At 52.4% G+C, this 12,218-nt stretch overlaps 1 protein-coding gene across 1 annotated transcript in view; it reads right to left on the bottom strand.

Moving 5' to 3' along the window:
- The window catches only part of LOC308469013 (inositol polyphosphate 5-phosphatase OCRL-like), a gene marked incomplete at both ends in the record, with an annotated part of 54,910 nt that overhangs the window by 35,255 nt on the left and 7,437 nt on the right, over positions 1-12,218 (bottom strand). The window contains one exon of the mRNA XM_081024332.1: positions 2,922-3,129. Within this exon, the coding sequence (XP_080880458.1) occupies positions 2,922-3,129 (208 nt within the window). The remainder of the gene's footprint in view (positions 1-2,921; positions 3,130-12,218) is intronic.

Below are 12,218 nucleotides of genomic sequence, written 5' to 3'. Positions count from 1 at the left end.
GACAGATATCAGTAAGCCAAAGCAAGGCCAAGACAACAAACCCCTTCTGGAATATGGTCAGCGTGTACAACATCTAGCTGAATCATCACCAGGATAACTAAGTCAGACTGGGGGAAATATCATTCTTCAGAACCAAGACATCATTACCATGCTTTCCAAGTTACCTGAAAGTCACTAGAACACTTGCGAGCACAGAGCCAAGACACAGCTGAAAGAAGAGAATCCTCAGTTATTACGGAAATGGGAATCAGAGTCTTCAGTAGCCTAGTGCTTATCACTGTGCCTGCAAGACATTGAAAGACACTGCTTAACATGCTTAAGATCTTCACTCTTGATAATTTCTCACAAGCTCGAAGCAGCCCCGGTTCTTGTTAAGGGAGAAGGCAGGGCAATGCAGCTCCTTTGACATACTTTGCTGCCAAGGGGAAAGAGAAGCCAAAACATGTTTTCTTTACCAAGCTTGGCACTGAGTGTGATGTTCAGCAAGTTCTGAATTTCTTCTGGTGCCAAGCCTCTCTCTTGCGCAATCTTTTCCACAGTCTCCAAAGGACTCTGCAAAGCTCCCTGCTTCCGTGAGGCACTATCTTGAATTAGAAAAAAGTCCAAGTGTGATTCAAATGCATTTGAAAAACCATTCTCATGCATGATGGCCTGTCCAATGGCTTGCTTTACCATCAATTGGCAAGGGAGCCCCATTGAGATGCCATGGCATTTGTGTGGGAATGTTCAGGGGTGCAGGAGAGGATATAGTGTGAGATTATATCCTAATCCAACTTGTGCTAACAAGTTTCCAAAATATCAGCAGAGTTAATAAACATTCCCCCTTTAAGTTCGCAACGGTAACGTGTGCACAGGTTCGCTAGAACCTCTATAATAATTACCCTGGTAATTTCCCCTTTTGTTCCCTCTTAAAATACAAGACACGACACAGTCTTTATAAAAGCATAAAAGAGTTTACTCACGTTCTGTTCACAATATGATCCCAGAAGGCAGACAGGCTTAAAAAGGTTACATACATTCAGAATCTATCTTATAGCAAGATAGTCCTTTCCTCCTCTCTTGGCTGAGAGCCAAGAGAGCATCTTTAGATGCTTCTTCTTCGAAAGAAAAATGGCAGAGAGAGAGAGATGGCTGCCTGCCCTGTGCTTTTATCATTTACCTGCACAGGTGAGGTCACATGCGGAGGAAGTCCGTCCCAGGAAGTTTACCTGCTTGCTGGACAGACATCCCTCCCCATGTTCTAACATGTACACTCTAGGAATGTTGTCATTGACTGCTCCTGTGTTTACATCCCACATACCCCTTCTCAGGCAATACAACATACACAAAACATAAACAACTTTATTCAACCACCCAGAGTCCCAGCTTGACATGTAGATTCTGGAAACTCTCTCTTGGTAGGGGTTTCGTCAGGATGTCAGCAGTCATCTCTTGGGTGCTGCAGTAGGATAGTTCCACAAGTCCATCCTGGATCATCTGGCGTATGTAGTGGTATTTAACCCCAATGTGTTTTGTTTTGGCCAGGAACTTCTCACTCTGCGTCAGCTTCAGGCAACTTTGATTGTCCTCCAGCAAGCTGACAGGCCCTTTTCTCACCAACCCAAAGTCCTTTATGAGTTGATCAAGCCAGGCAATCTCTCTGCAGGCTTCTGTTGCTGCAACGTATTCTGATTCTGTGGAAGATAATGCTACACAGCTCTGTTTATATCTGCCCCATGCGACAGGTCCATCCCCAAACATAAAAACATGACCACTTGTTGATTTATAATCAGCGTTATCCCCAGCCCAATCCGCATCAGTATACCCAACCAATTTAGGGTCTCTGACAGCTGGTAACCTTAATTTACAATTCATGGTACCCTTCAAATATCGCACCACCCTCTTTACACCTGCCCAATCATGCTCAGTGGGAGAATTCACTTTTCTGCTAAGAATCCCCACAGCATTAGCTAAGTCAGGTCTACATGTGGTAACTAAATACAAAAGTTTACCAATCGCTGTAGTCATTGTTGTCTGGCAACTGCTTCGAATCCTGCTGATTCTTCAGGAAGTCAGTGGCCATCGGTGTAGCAACTGGATGTGCGTCTTGCATCTGCATGTGCTCAATCAGCTCGTGGATCTTCTCTCTTTGGCTGAGAAGAAATGAGCCGCCCTCTTCTCTTTCCACCTGGATCCCGAGGTAGTACTGGACATCTCCTAGCTCCTTGACCTCCACCTCTTTGCTAAGGTGCTTTACTATCTGTGTATAGTCTTTCTCACTTGCTGTGGCAATAATCAGGTCATCGACAAAAGCTAACATATATGAGAATTGTCCATTATTTGACTTACTGTACAAGCACTTGTCAGCGTCGCCTTGCTTGTACCCAAGTTGCGTCAGCATTTTATGCAACTTCTGGTTCCAGGCTCTAGCAGCCTGTTTAAGTCCATAAAGTCCTTTCTGGAGTTTGCACACTAAATGTGCTTCATGTGGTTTTACAAAACCCTTGGGCTGTTTCATATAAATTTCCTCAGAAATCTGCCCATGTAGAAAAGCGGTAGCAATGTCTATGTGTTTCACTCTCATTTTCTTGGAGGCTGCAATGCTTAAAAGCATTCTTACGCTGCTGTACCTCGCGGTTGGTGCAAAAACTTCATCATAGTCTTCACCAAAACGGTGTGAAAATCCCTGTGCTACAAGTCTAGCTTTGTAGCGCTGCACTTCTCCTTCTGACTCCTTCTTAACCTTGAAAACCCATTTACTGCCAATGGCCTTCTTACCGGGTGGCAGCTCAGTGAGTGTCCAGGTCTTGTTCTGATGCAGTGCATCCATCTCCTCCTGCGCGGCCTTCCTCCAGAGACTGGCTTCTGCAGCTGGCATCTCCTGTATCTCTTCCCAAGTGGAAGGTTCCTGTGGAAACGCCGACCCTGCAAAGTAGGACAACCATAATGGTGGGACACCTCTGTTGGTTCTGGACGAGCGCGTGACCTCTGGTTCTGTGACCGCATCAGCTTCCTCATCCTCCTCCAACGCAGGCATGTCCCCATCTGAGTCCTCCTCTTCGTCTCTGGTGCCGCCAGGGTTCTGGTCCTCTGCGTCTTCTGGTGCGTCGCATGTAGCGGGCACTGTAACACTCCTAGGCAGATTATTACCTTGTGGGGTCACAAAAGGGAAATATACAAACTCTTGAGTCCTTTCTGACTCATCGGAAGAGTCCACAACAGTGTTCTTAGTGTCTACTTTTCCATATTCATCAACATAAACCGCATGGCGTGCATCTGTCTTACCAGTTTGTAAGTCCATAATTCTGTATCCTTTGCCTCCAGAGGCATATCCTCTGAAGCAGATTGATTTATTGCTCAGATAAGCCTGGCGTCCGGCCCGCTTCGGCTGCACAGCTCTTGCCGGCCAGGCCTCTGCATTCCAAACTCCACATTCCGATGCTCTAAGCAAAAGCAAAGATCAGCAGCGGTAAGAGAAAGCTTCAAAAACTCCAGCGCATGCTTCAGTGTGCTTAAATAAAGTCCACTCAGGATCTTAGCAGCTAAAAGCAGTTTTATTTACAGCAGACTATCCATTATCTATCACAGCGAACAGCATCGTGAAAACACGTCCTCTCTCCTCAAAAGCGAAAGTAGAGAGAGAACAAAGGCTTGAGGCTCTTGGAAATGACACAGAATTTCCCCCCTCCCAACAGTAGGCAGGGCGTACACTCTGAGCTGTTTAACCCTGTAAGCTCAGGTTCTCCTCACACCCCCTCTCGCCCTGCGCTACTGTGGGGAAAGTATGTACAGAACCTACCCCCAACTCCAAACCACCACAAAACTCCCCATGACGCTGGAAGCTTAAAGGTTTGGTAAATCCATTGGCCAAGTTACCGTGACTGGCACAGTACTTCAGCCGTATCAAACCTGACTGAACACTCTGACACACATTTTGGAAACGTATGTCCAGATGCTTGGTTCTGGCCTTAAATTGTGCAGATTCAGCCAATTTCAAACAAGGTTGATTGTCTTCCCAAACCGTGATGGGCAAGCTACAATCCCCACAGATCTCTTGCATCAAGCATCTATAGAACTCTAGTTCCAGGCACAAATCTGACAGTGCACTGAATTCAGCCTCAGTAGAAGACAGCGCAATGAGACTTTGCTTCTGGGACTTCCACCCAACTAGTGACTTCCCAAACTTTACCACCAACCCAGACACAGACTTGTGGTCCTGCGAATTCGCCCAGTCACTGTCCGCATAGCATGTGAGCTTCGCCTCACCTTCAGCTGGCAGCTTAAGACAGAAGTCTTTGGTATGCTGCAGGTAGCGCAGTACCCGCTTGATACCGTGCCAAGCACTCACACTGGGCTTTGACGCTTCCCTACTTAGCAGGTTGGTAGCAAAGGCAATGTCTGGTCTGCTCCATTGGGACAGATACAACAGACTACCTAGAGCTGACTGAAAGAGCTCAGCATTCTCAAACTCAGCACTTTCTGCTTGCTGGCTATCTTTCACGAAGTTCGTCTCCATGGGTGTCCGAACTCCTGCACAATCGGACATTCTGAACTTCTCAAGCAACTGCTCAATCTTGCCTTTCTGACTGAGCAAGAAGCTACCATCCTCAGTTCTCGCTATCTGGATGCCCAAGTAGATCTTTACTGCACCCAGGTTCTTGAGCTGAAACCGTTTCCCAAGCTCTTTGGCAAACTTCTGCACCTGTTTGTCTGCCTTTCCAACATGGATGATGTCATCAACGTAAAATAACACCAGTTCCTGTGAGTCTCCTGATCCTCTAAGGAACAGGCAACTGTCAGCAAGACTCTTCCTGAAACCTAGCTTCATTCAGGCACAAGTTCCAATTCCTGGCCGATTGCTTCAGGCCGTAAATTGACTTGTGAAGTTTCCACACAGTACCTTGCTCATTGCCCTCAAACCCTGGAGGAGGAAGCATGTACAGATCCTCCTGGAGGTCTGAGTTCAAGTAAGCAACGTCCACATCAAAGTGATGCACCAGCAAACCTCTTTGTGCAGCAATGGCCAAGACCAAGCGTAGAGATTCACTCCTAGAGGTGGGAGCATAAACTTCCGTATAATGCAACCCCCTGCGCTGCGTGAATCCTCTCGCCACTAATCTGGCCTTATACTGCGGTTCTCCTGTCGCTGTGGGCTTAAGACAATAAACCCAGCGGCTACCAAAGTCTGTTCACCCACCGACAACTTCGTGAGGGAGAACACACCTAGAGACTCCATTGAGTTCATCTCCTTCTGCATCGCCTCATGCCATTTCCTGGCTTCTTCCTGAGGCAGTTTCTGAACATCCTCAAAACTCTCGGGTTCACACTGTGCCATTCCGACCCACACGCTAGTGACGGCAAACCTTTCAGGAGGTTTCCCCTTGGTCGTCCGAGTTGATCGGCGCAGCACTACTTCAGGAACCCCTTCTGACCCACTGGGGCCAGCCAGAACGTCCTTGGCATCAGAGAGCTCCCCCTCTGACTTACTGCGCCTTCTGGACTTCTCAGCCGAACCTGTGGGGGAAGGTGGAGCACTGCGTTGCTCGATCTTCACAGCCTTGGGAGAAGTTCTCCCCTCTGCCTGCACTGGGTCTGGACTCTGAGCCTCAGTAGCAGGTTCAACCTCTTCCTCTCCTTCATCAGCAGAGTCAAGTAGACTCTCTGACAGGATGTCAGGGTTCCCATGCATCCTTGCCCAGCCACTCTGCTCACAGAATTCAGCACTGTTGCTGAGCAGAATCCTGGACTGATTCCCTGACGGATACGCAAACCTCCACCCCTTGGTCCCTGGCTCATACCCACAAAAAATCATCTTTTGGGACTTGGGTTCACCTTTCTTGCGTTTGGCCTTTGGTATGAGGACCCAAGCCTCACAGCCAAAAACGCGGAAGTAGTGCACTTTCGGTTTCTTTCCGTGCAGCAAAAAGTACGGTGTGTCACCTACCACTGAATTGAACGACCTGTTCAGAATAAAGTTGGCCATTCGCCAAGCCTCCCCCCCCCCAAAGCGCTGTGGGAGCCCGGCATCAAACAAAAGAGCTGCAAATATCTCCCCTAGCGTCCTGTTCCTGCGTTCCGCGATCCCATTCTGTTGGGGACTGTGTGGAGAAGTCAACCTGTGTTGAATCCCCTTTTTGCGGAAGAAACTTTGCAGTGCAGACCCGGTGAACTCCCCACCGCGATCACTCTGAAAGTTTTGCACCCGTGTGGAAAACTGCAGTTCCACAGCCGCAATCCAGTCTTTGATTAGCGGTGCAGCTTCATTTTTGTGTCGGAGCGTGATGGTCCAGGAGTTGCGTGTATGGTCATCAATCAGAACCAGCGCAAAATTGGCTCCGCCCATACTGGTCACAGAAAACGGACCACACAAATCTGCATGAATTAATTGAAAAGCCCTAGTGGTCACCCTCTCAGACCTAGGGTATGTGCACGTTTTCACCTTTGTGGACTTGCACGCTCTGCAATCTAGAAACTTAGCACATGATTTCATTTTGCACCCTTGCGTACACTCTGGGATCTTCTTCACTGACCCCCAGGACACGTGTGCCATGCGTCGGTGCCATAAGTGAGCACACGCATCATGAACTGGAACGTTGGCACACTGTGCTTGAGCCCCCTCCGTGTCATCTGGACCTGCAAAAGAAGCATCTATCACAAACAACCTGTCTTTACATTCAACACTGACTAGGTGCTGTCCATTCTTAGAAATAGAACACTTATTGTTCTCAAAACACACTCTGTAGTTCTCAGCAAGAAGTGCACTGACAGACAGCAACGCGCAGGAGAGTCCTGGAACAACAAAAGCCTGGATTGAATCCTGTAAGAAAGAACAAAACAGTGAGCCAGTCTGCGTGAGTGGGTGTCGAGTCCCATCTGCTAAACAGACAGTTTTCCCAGAATTTACAGAGGTGCAGTTCTCCAGGAATCCACTAGATGGCACGGGATGATGGGAAGCTCCTGAGTCAATGACAAAAGCCAGCACAGCATCCTGTTGACAACTCTTGACTACAGCCATAGAGGCTGCCAAATGTTTATGTTCAGTGTCTCTGCAAGCTGCCTTCGGCTTGCCTTTCCCACGCTTTGAAGAAGAGCCCTTTATCTGGTTGCTACGGGAGACGGCCTTCGGCTGTTCCTGTGCCTCCACTGGACATTCTCTCACCAGATGGGAGGGGGAGCCACAGCGATAACAGCGATGACACGTAGCAACAGCTCTCACAGCTCCCTCTCCAGCCATTCCTTTGTTCCCAACACCCCCACCTATGGGTGCACAGCCTGGGCCTGCACGCTCCCCAGCACTCTGGTTGTAGGCCTCAACATCACGCAGCCCCTCGGAGACAAAGCAGCTACTCCCAGCTGTAACGTCAGGAACATGGCCAGCAGCCCCCACTGGGCTCTCGGCTTCCTCTCTGCTCTCGGCTTTCTCCCGGCCCTGGGCTCCTGCTGAGCTTTCACACAGACTCCTCAGCACCTGCCAGGCGGCCTGAGCCGACTCAACGCCCTCCAGGTGGGGCAACAGCATAGCGTCCACGCTTGCTCTCAACATGCAGAGCTCTCTTTGCATTCTCTGCTCTCTATCTTCCAGCAAAACAGCCTCCAGGTCTGCTCCGCCATCTTCAGCAGCAACTGGCATGGGTGGGGCCGGCTCCTTCTGGGCTATACTCCAGAGCCCTGTGGCCAAAAACCACCCCCTTACTCTTCTAACCCAGATATCCCAGGACTGGGTTGTGAGCTTTTCAAACGGGACATCATAAAAGTCCTGGAGCTCAGCCATCTCCTCCCCCAGTGCTCCCATTGGGGCTTTGAAGTACTCACGCGTACCAGCCAGCTTCAAAGGAGAGGCCTCCAGTGGCTCTTTGCAGCACACAGCATTGCAGCCAGTCTCCCTGCTTTTCTCCCAGGCAAAGCCTCAAAGCAGGACTTTTTTCTTCCGGCAGCAAAAACAGCAGCTTCTCAGTTTTCTCAGCCTTTTTAAGCACACAGCACTTCAAAGCAGGCTTCAAAGCAGCTTCCTCTAATTGCAGTAACTATCACCCATAACCTCTGAAGCAGATTGATTTATTGCTCAGATAAGCCTGGCGTCCGGCCCGCTTCGGCTGCACAGCTCTTGCCGGCCAGGCCTCTGCATTCCAAACTCCACATTCCGATGCTCTAAGCAAAAGCAAAGATCAGCAGCGGTAAGAGAAAGCTTCAAAAACTCCAGCGCATGCTTCAGTGTGCTTAAATAAAGTCCACTCAGGATCTTAGCAGCTAAAAGCAGTTTTATTTACAGCAGACTATCCATTATCTATCACAGCGAACAGCATCGTGAAAACACGTCCTCTCTCCTCAAAAGCGAAAGTAGAGAGAGAACAAAGGCTTGAGGCTCTTGGAAATGACACAGAATTTCCCCCCTCCCAACAGTAGGCAGGGCGTACACTCTGAGCTGTTTAACCCTGTAAGCTCAGGTTCTCCTCACATATCCCACAAGGATACCTGCTTTTGCCCTGGAGTCAAGCTTGTGTCTGCGTTCCTTGGGCACGTGGAAGTAACACGGACTTCCAAACACACGCATGTGCGACAGATTGGGAGCTTTCCCATGCCAAAGTTCAAATGGTGTGCGCTCTGCCCCTTTGGTTGGCAGTCTATTCTGCAAATAGACCGACGTGTACACTCCTTCGGCCCACAGCTTCTGTGGCAAACATGCATCCTTTAGCATGCACCTTGTCATGTCCATAATGGACCTAAACTTTCTCTCAGCTATGGCATTCTGCTGTGGTGTGTAAGGAACTGTGGTTACGTGTGCAATTCCTTCCTTGGCCAGGAGAGCCTGCATGTGCTGGTCCCGGGGGTAAGGTACTGTGAGTGTAGCAGAGTCCACACGAAGAGGGGTGAGGTCCGATGCAGAGAGCCGGGCGGGGAACAGGAACGCTGGAACAGAAGGCCGAGCAGGGAACAGGAGTACCGGATAGTCAGGAACAGGAAGCCGAGCAGGGATCAGGAACACAGGAAGGTCCGAAGCCAACAACGACGTTGCTCCCGCAACCTGGGGCCGGGCTGACTGGGCTTTTATCCTCTTCTAAGGCCAGGGGCGGTCCCGGTCCCCAGGAGCCCCGCCTCCTCTGGCCTTAAGGCGAGCACTCCTCCTGGGGGCAACCAGTTCCCTTCGCCTCTCTGCCCTAAGCCTCTGCAGATCAGGAGAGGCCGAAGGGTTACTGGGCCCTGGAGGAGGCTCACCTGTGGCCACTGAGTCATCAAGCCCCTCTGGGGCCAGAAGGGCTTCACCTGGGGCCAGCTCCTGATGCACTGCCACAGGTGCAGGCTCTTCAGCATCTAGGCCTTGCCCCAGTTCAGCCGGCCCTGGAGGCGGGGACTCCTGTGCAGGCTGGGATTCCTCTGTTTCATCCTCCGAATCGGAATCCCAGGCCATCACACCATCCCCCCTCCCAGGCCCCCCCCTCAACCGAGGGTCCGCACCCGGCTTGCCGGGGTACGTCGCATGGAACTCTCGGAGGCAGGCAGGTGCGTGGACATTGGCCGCTGGTTCCCAGGAACGGTCCTCCGGTCCGTACCCCTTCCAGTCAATGAGATACTGCAGCTTTCCCCTGCGGTATCGGGAGTCCAGGATGCGTTCCACCTCGTACTCAGGCTCTCCCCGAACCAACACTGGCTGCGGTCGGGGACGGTTCGGGTGGAACTCGTCGGGTGGGGCCACCGGACTCAAAAGGGACCTGTGGAAGACCGGGTGAACCTTCAGGGTTGCGGGTAACCGGAGACGGAATGCCACAGGAGAGATTTGGTCTACGATAGGGAACGGGCCGGTGAAGCGGGCGTCCAACTTCCGCGAAGGTCGAGAGGGGTGGAGGTGGCGAGTGGAGAGCCAAACCAGGTCACCGACGCGAAGTTCCGGCCCCACCTGGCGGTGGCGGTCGGCCTGGGCTTTGTACGCTTCCTTGGCCTGGTGCAGTTGCTCCACCAAAAGCTGTTGCTGGGACTGGAGCTCTTGAAGCCACTCCGTCACCGCCGGGACCGCGGATGCCGGCAGCACCTCTGGAAACAGCCGTGGATGATAACCATAACTGGCCTGGAACGGGGTCTGCTGGGTGGACGCATTCACCGCGTTGTTATAGGCGAACTCCGCCAATGCCAGGTGGTCGACCCAGTCATCCTGCTGGTAGCTGCAGTAACACCGGAGGTACTGCTCCAGCAGCGCGTTCGCCCGTTCCGTCTGGCCATCGGTCTGTGGGTGGTAGGCTGACGAGAGGCAGACCTCTGTCCCGAGGGTCTGGTGTAATGCTCGCCAGAACCGGGATGTGAACTGAACGCCCCGGTCGGACACCACGCGCTCAGGTAGTCCATGCAGGCGGAAGACATGCTGAAGGTACAGCTGAGCAGTTTCCTTGGCTGTGGGTACAGATGGACAGGGAGCGCAGTGCACCATCTTGGTGAAATGGTCGGAGAAAACCAGAAGGCAGGTACAGCCATGAGACGAGGGTAAGTCCACTACAAAGTCCAACGAAACTGTGTGCCAAGGGCGCGGTGGAACTGGCAATGGCTGAAGTAGGCCGGGGGGTCGCCCGGTAGGTCCCTTGGCGCGCCGGCAGACATCACAACCAGCAACGTAGCGAGCCACGTCAGCCTTCAGGCGGGGCCACCAAAACTCACGACTGACCAGATGGGTGGTCCGATACCGTCCAAAGTGCCCCGCTGCTGGGGCATCATGGGCCATCCGGAGAACCTCCAGCCGCAGTGGCCCTGGCGGGATGTACAGACGACCGTGGTGCAGCAGGAGGCCCTGATGCAGGACCAGCCCCGGATACTGTGGGCTGGACCCTTCAGCCAGCTCCCGGAGTCGTTCCTGGGCCCAAGCGTCGACCCGCTGCTGTTCCCGCACCCGAACCTGCAGTGGCTGCGCCTCCTGGGTGGCCAGGAATGCGGCCGGAGGTAGGATCGTGGTGGGTTCTGCTTGCTGTACCGTGTCTGCGTTGTCTTCAGGTTTCCGGGACAGGGCATCCGCCTTCAGATTCTGAGAGCTAGGGATGTAGCGGATCCGAAACTGGAACCGGGAAAAGAACAACGCCCACCGGATCTGTCTTTGGTTCAGCTTGCGGGTGGTCTGGAGGTACTCCAGGTTCCGGTGGTCGGTTCTCACCTCCACCGGATGTCGTGCCCCCTCAAGATGGTGGCGCCAGACCTCAAAGGCTACCTTGATGGCCAGTAGTTCCCGCTCCCACACAGTATAGTTACGCTCCGCTGGTAGGAGCTGGCGGGAATAGAAGGCACAGGGTAAGAGTGGTGCTTCAGGACCAATCTGTTGAGACAAGACGGCACCGAGAGCCGTACTGGAGGCGTCGGTCTCCACCACAAAGGGTCGAGAGGGGTCAGGATGTTGTAAGATTGGTGCCCTCTGGAAACAGGCCTTCAACCCCTGAAACGCCTCCTCTGCCTCCTTGTCCCAGGAAAACGGCGTCTTTGGGCGCAGTAGCCGGGTCAACGGGGTGGTGCGATGAGCATAATCAGCGATGAAGGTCCGGTAGTAATTGGCGAACCCCAGGAAACGTTGTAGGTCCTTGCGGTTCCGGGGTGCTGCCCATTCTTGAACCGCTGTCACCTTCCCCGGGTCCATTTGCACCCCATCCGGAGAGAGCCGGTGACCAAGGAAGTCCACAGTCCGCTGATGGAACTCGCACTTGCTGAGCTTTGCGTACAAACGGTGCTCACGCAAGCGCTGCAGCACGGTCCGGACATGTCCCTCATGGCGAGCCGGGTCACGGGAGTAAATCAGTATGTCATCCAAATACACCACCACGTACTTGTCTAACAAGTCCTGAAACACGTGGTTGATGTAGCGTTGGAACACAGCAGGCGCGTTGCACAACCCGAAAGGCATAACCAAATATTCGAACTGCCCGTACCGGGTCCCAAACGCTGTCTTCCACTCATCCCCGGCTCGGATCCGAATCAAGTTGTAGGCCCCCCGGAGGTCCAGCTTGGTGAACACCTGTGCCCCTTGCACCCGCTCCAGCAGCTCCGAGATAAGGGGCAAGGGGTATCGGTCTGGGACGGTAATTTTGTTCAGGGCTCGGTAATCATGGCAAGGGCGGAGTTCCCCACATTTCTTCTTAACGAAAAGCACTGGTGCCGCGGTAGGCGAGGTGGAAGGCCTAATGAACCCACGCTCCAGGTTCTTGCGCAAGAAGTCCTGCAAAGCCTCGCGCTCTGGCTCTGTTAGAGAATATAAGCGACTCACTGGTAAAGGCGCT

Source organism: Podarcis pityusensis (genome assembly GCF_964106645.2).
Source record: "Podarcis pityusensis genome assembly, contig: HAP1_SCAFFOLD_124, whole genome shotgun sequence".
Lineage (NCBI taxonomy): Eukaryota > Metazoa > Chordata > Lepidosauria > Squamata > Lacertidae > Podarcis > Podarcis pityusensis.
The sequence above is the reverse complement of the archived record's forward strand: the minus strand, read 5'-3'. Positions and strand labels throughout refer to the sequence as shown.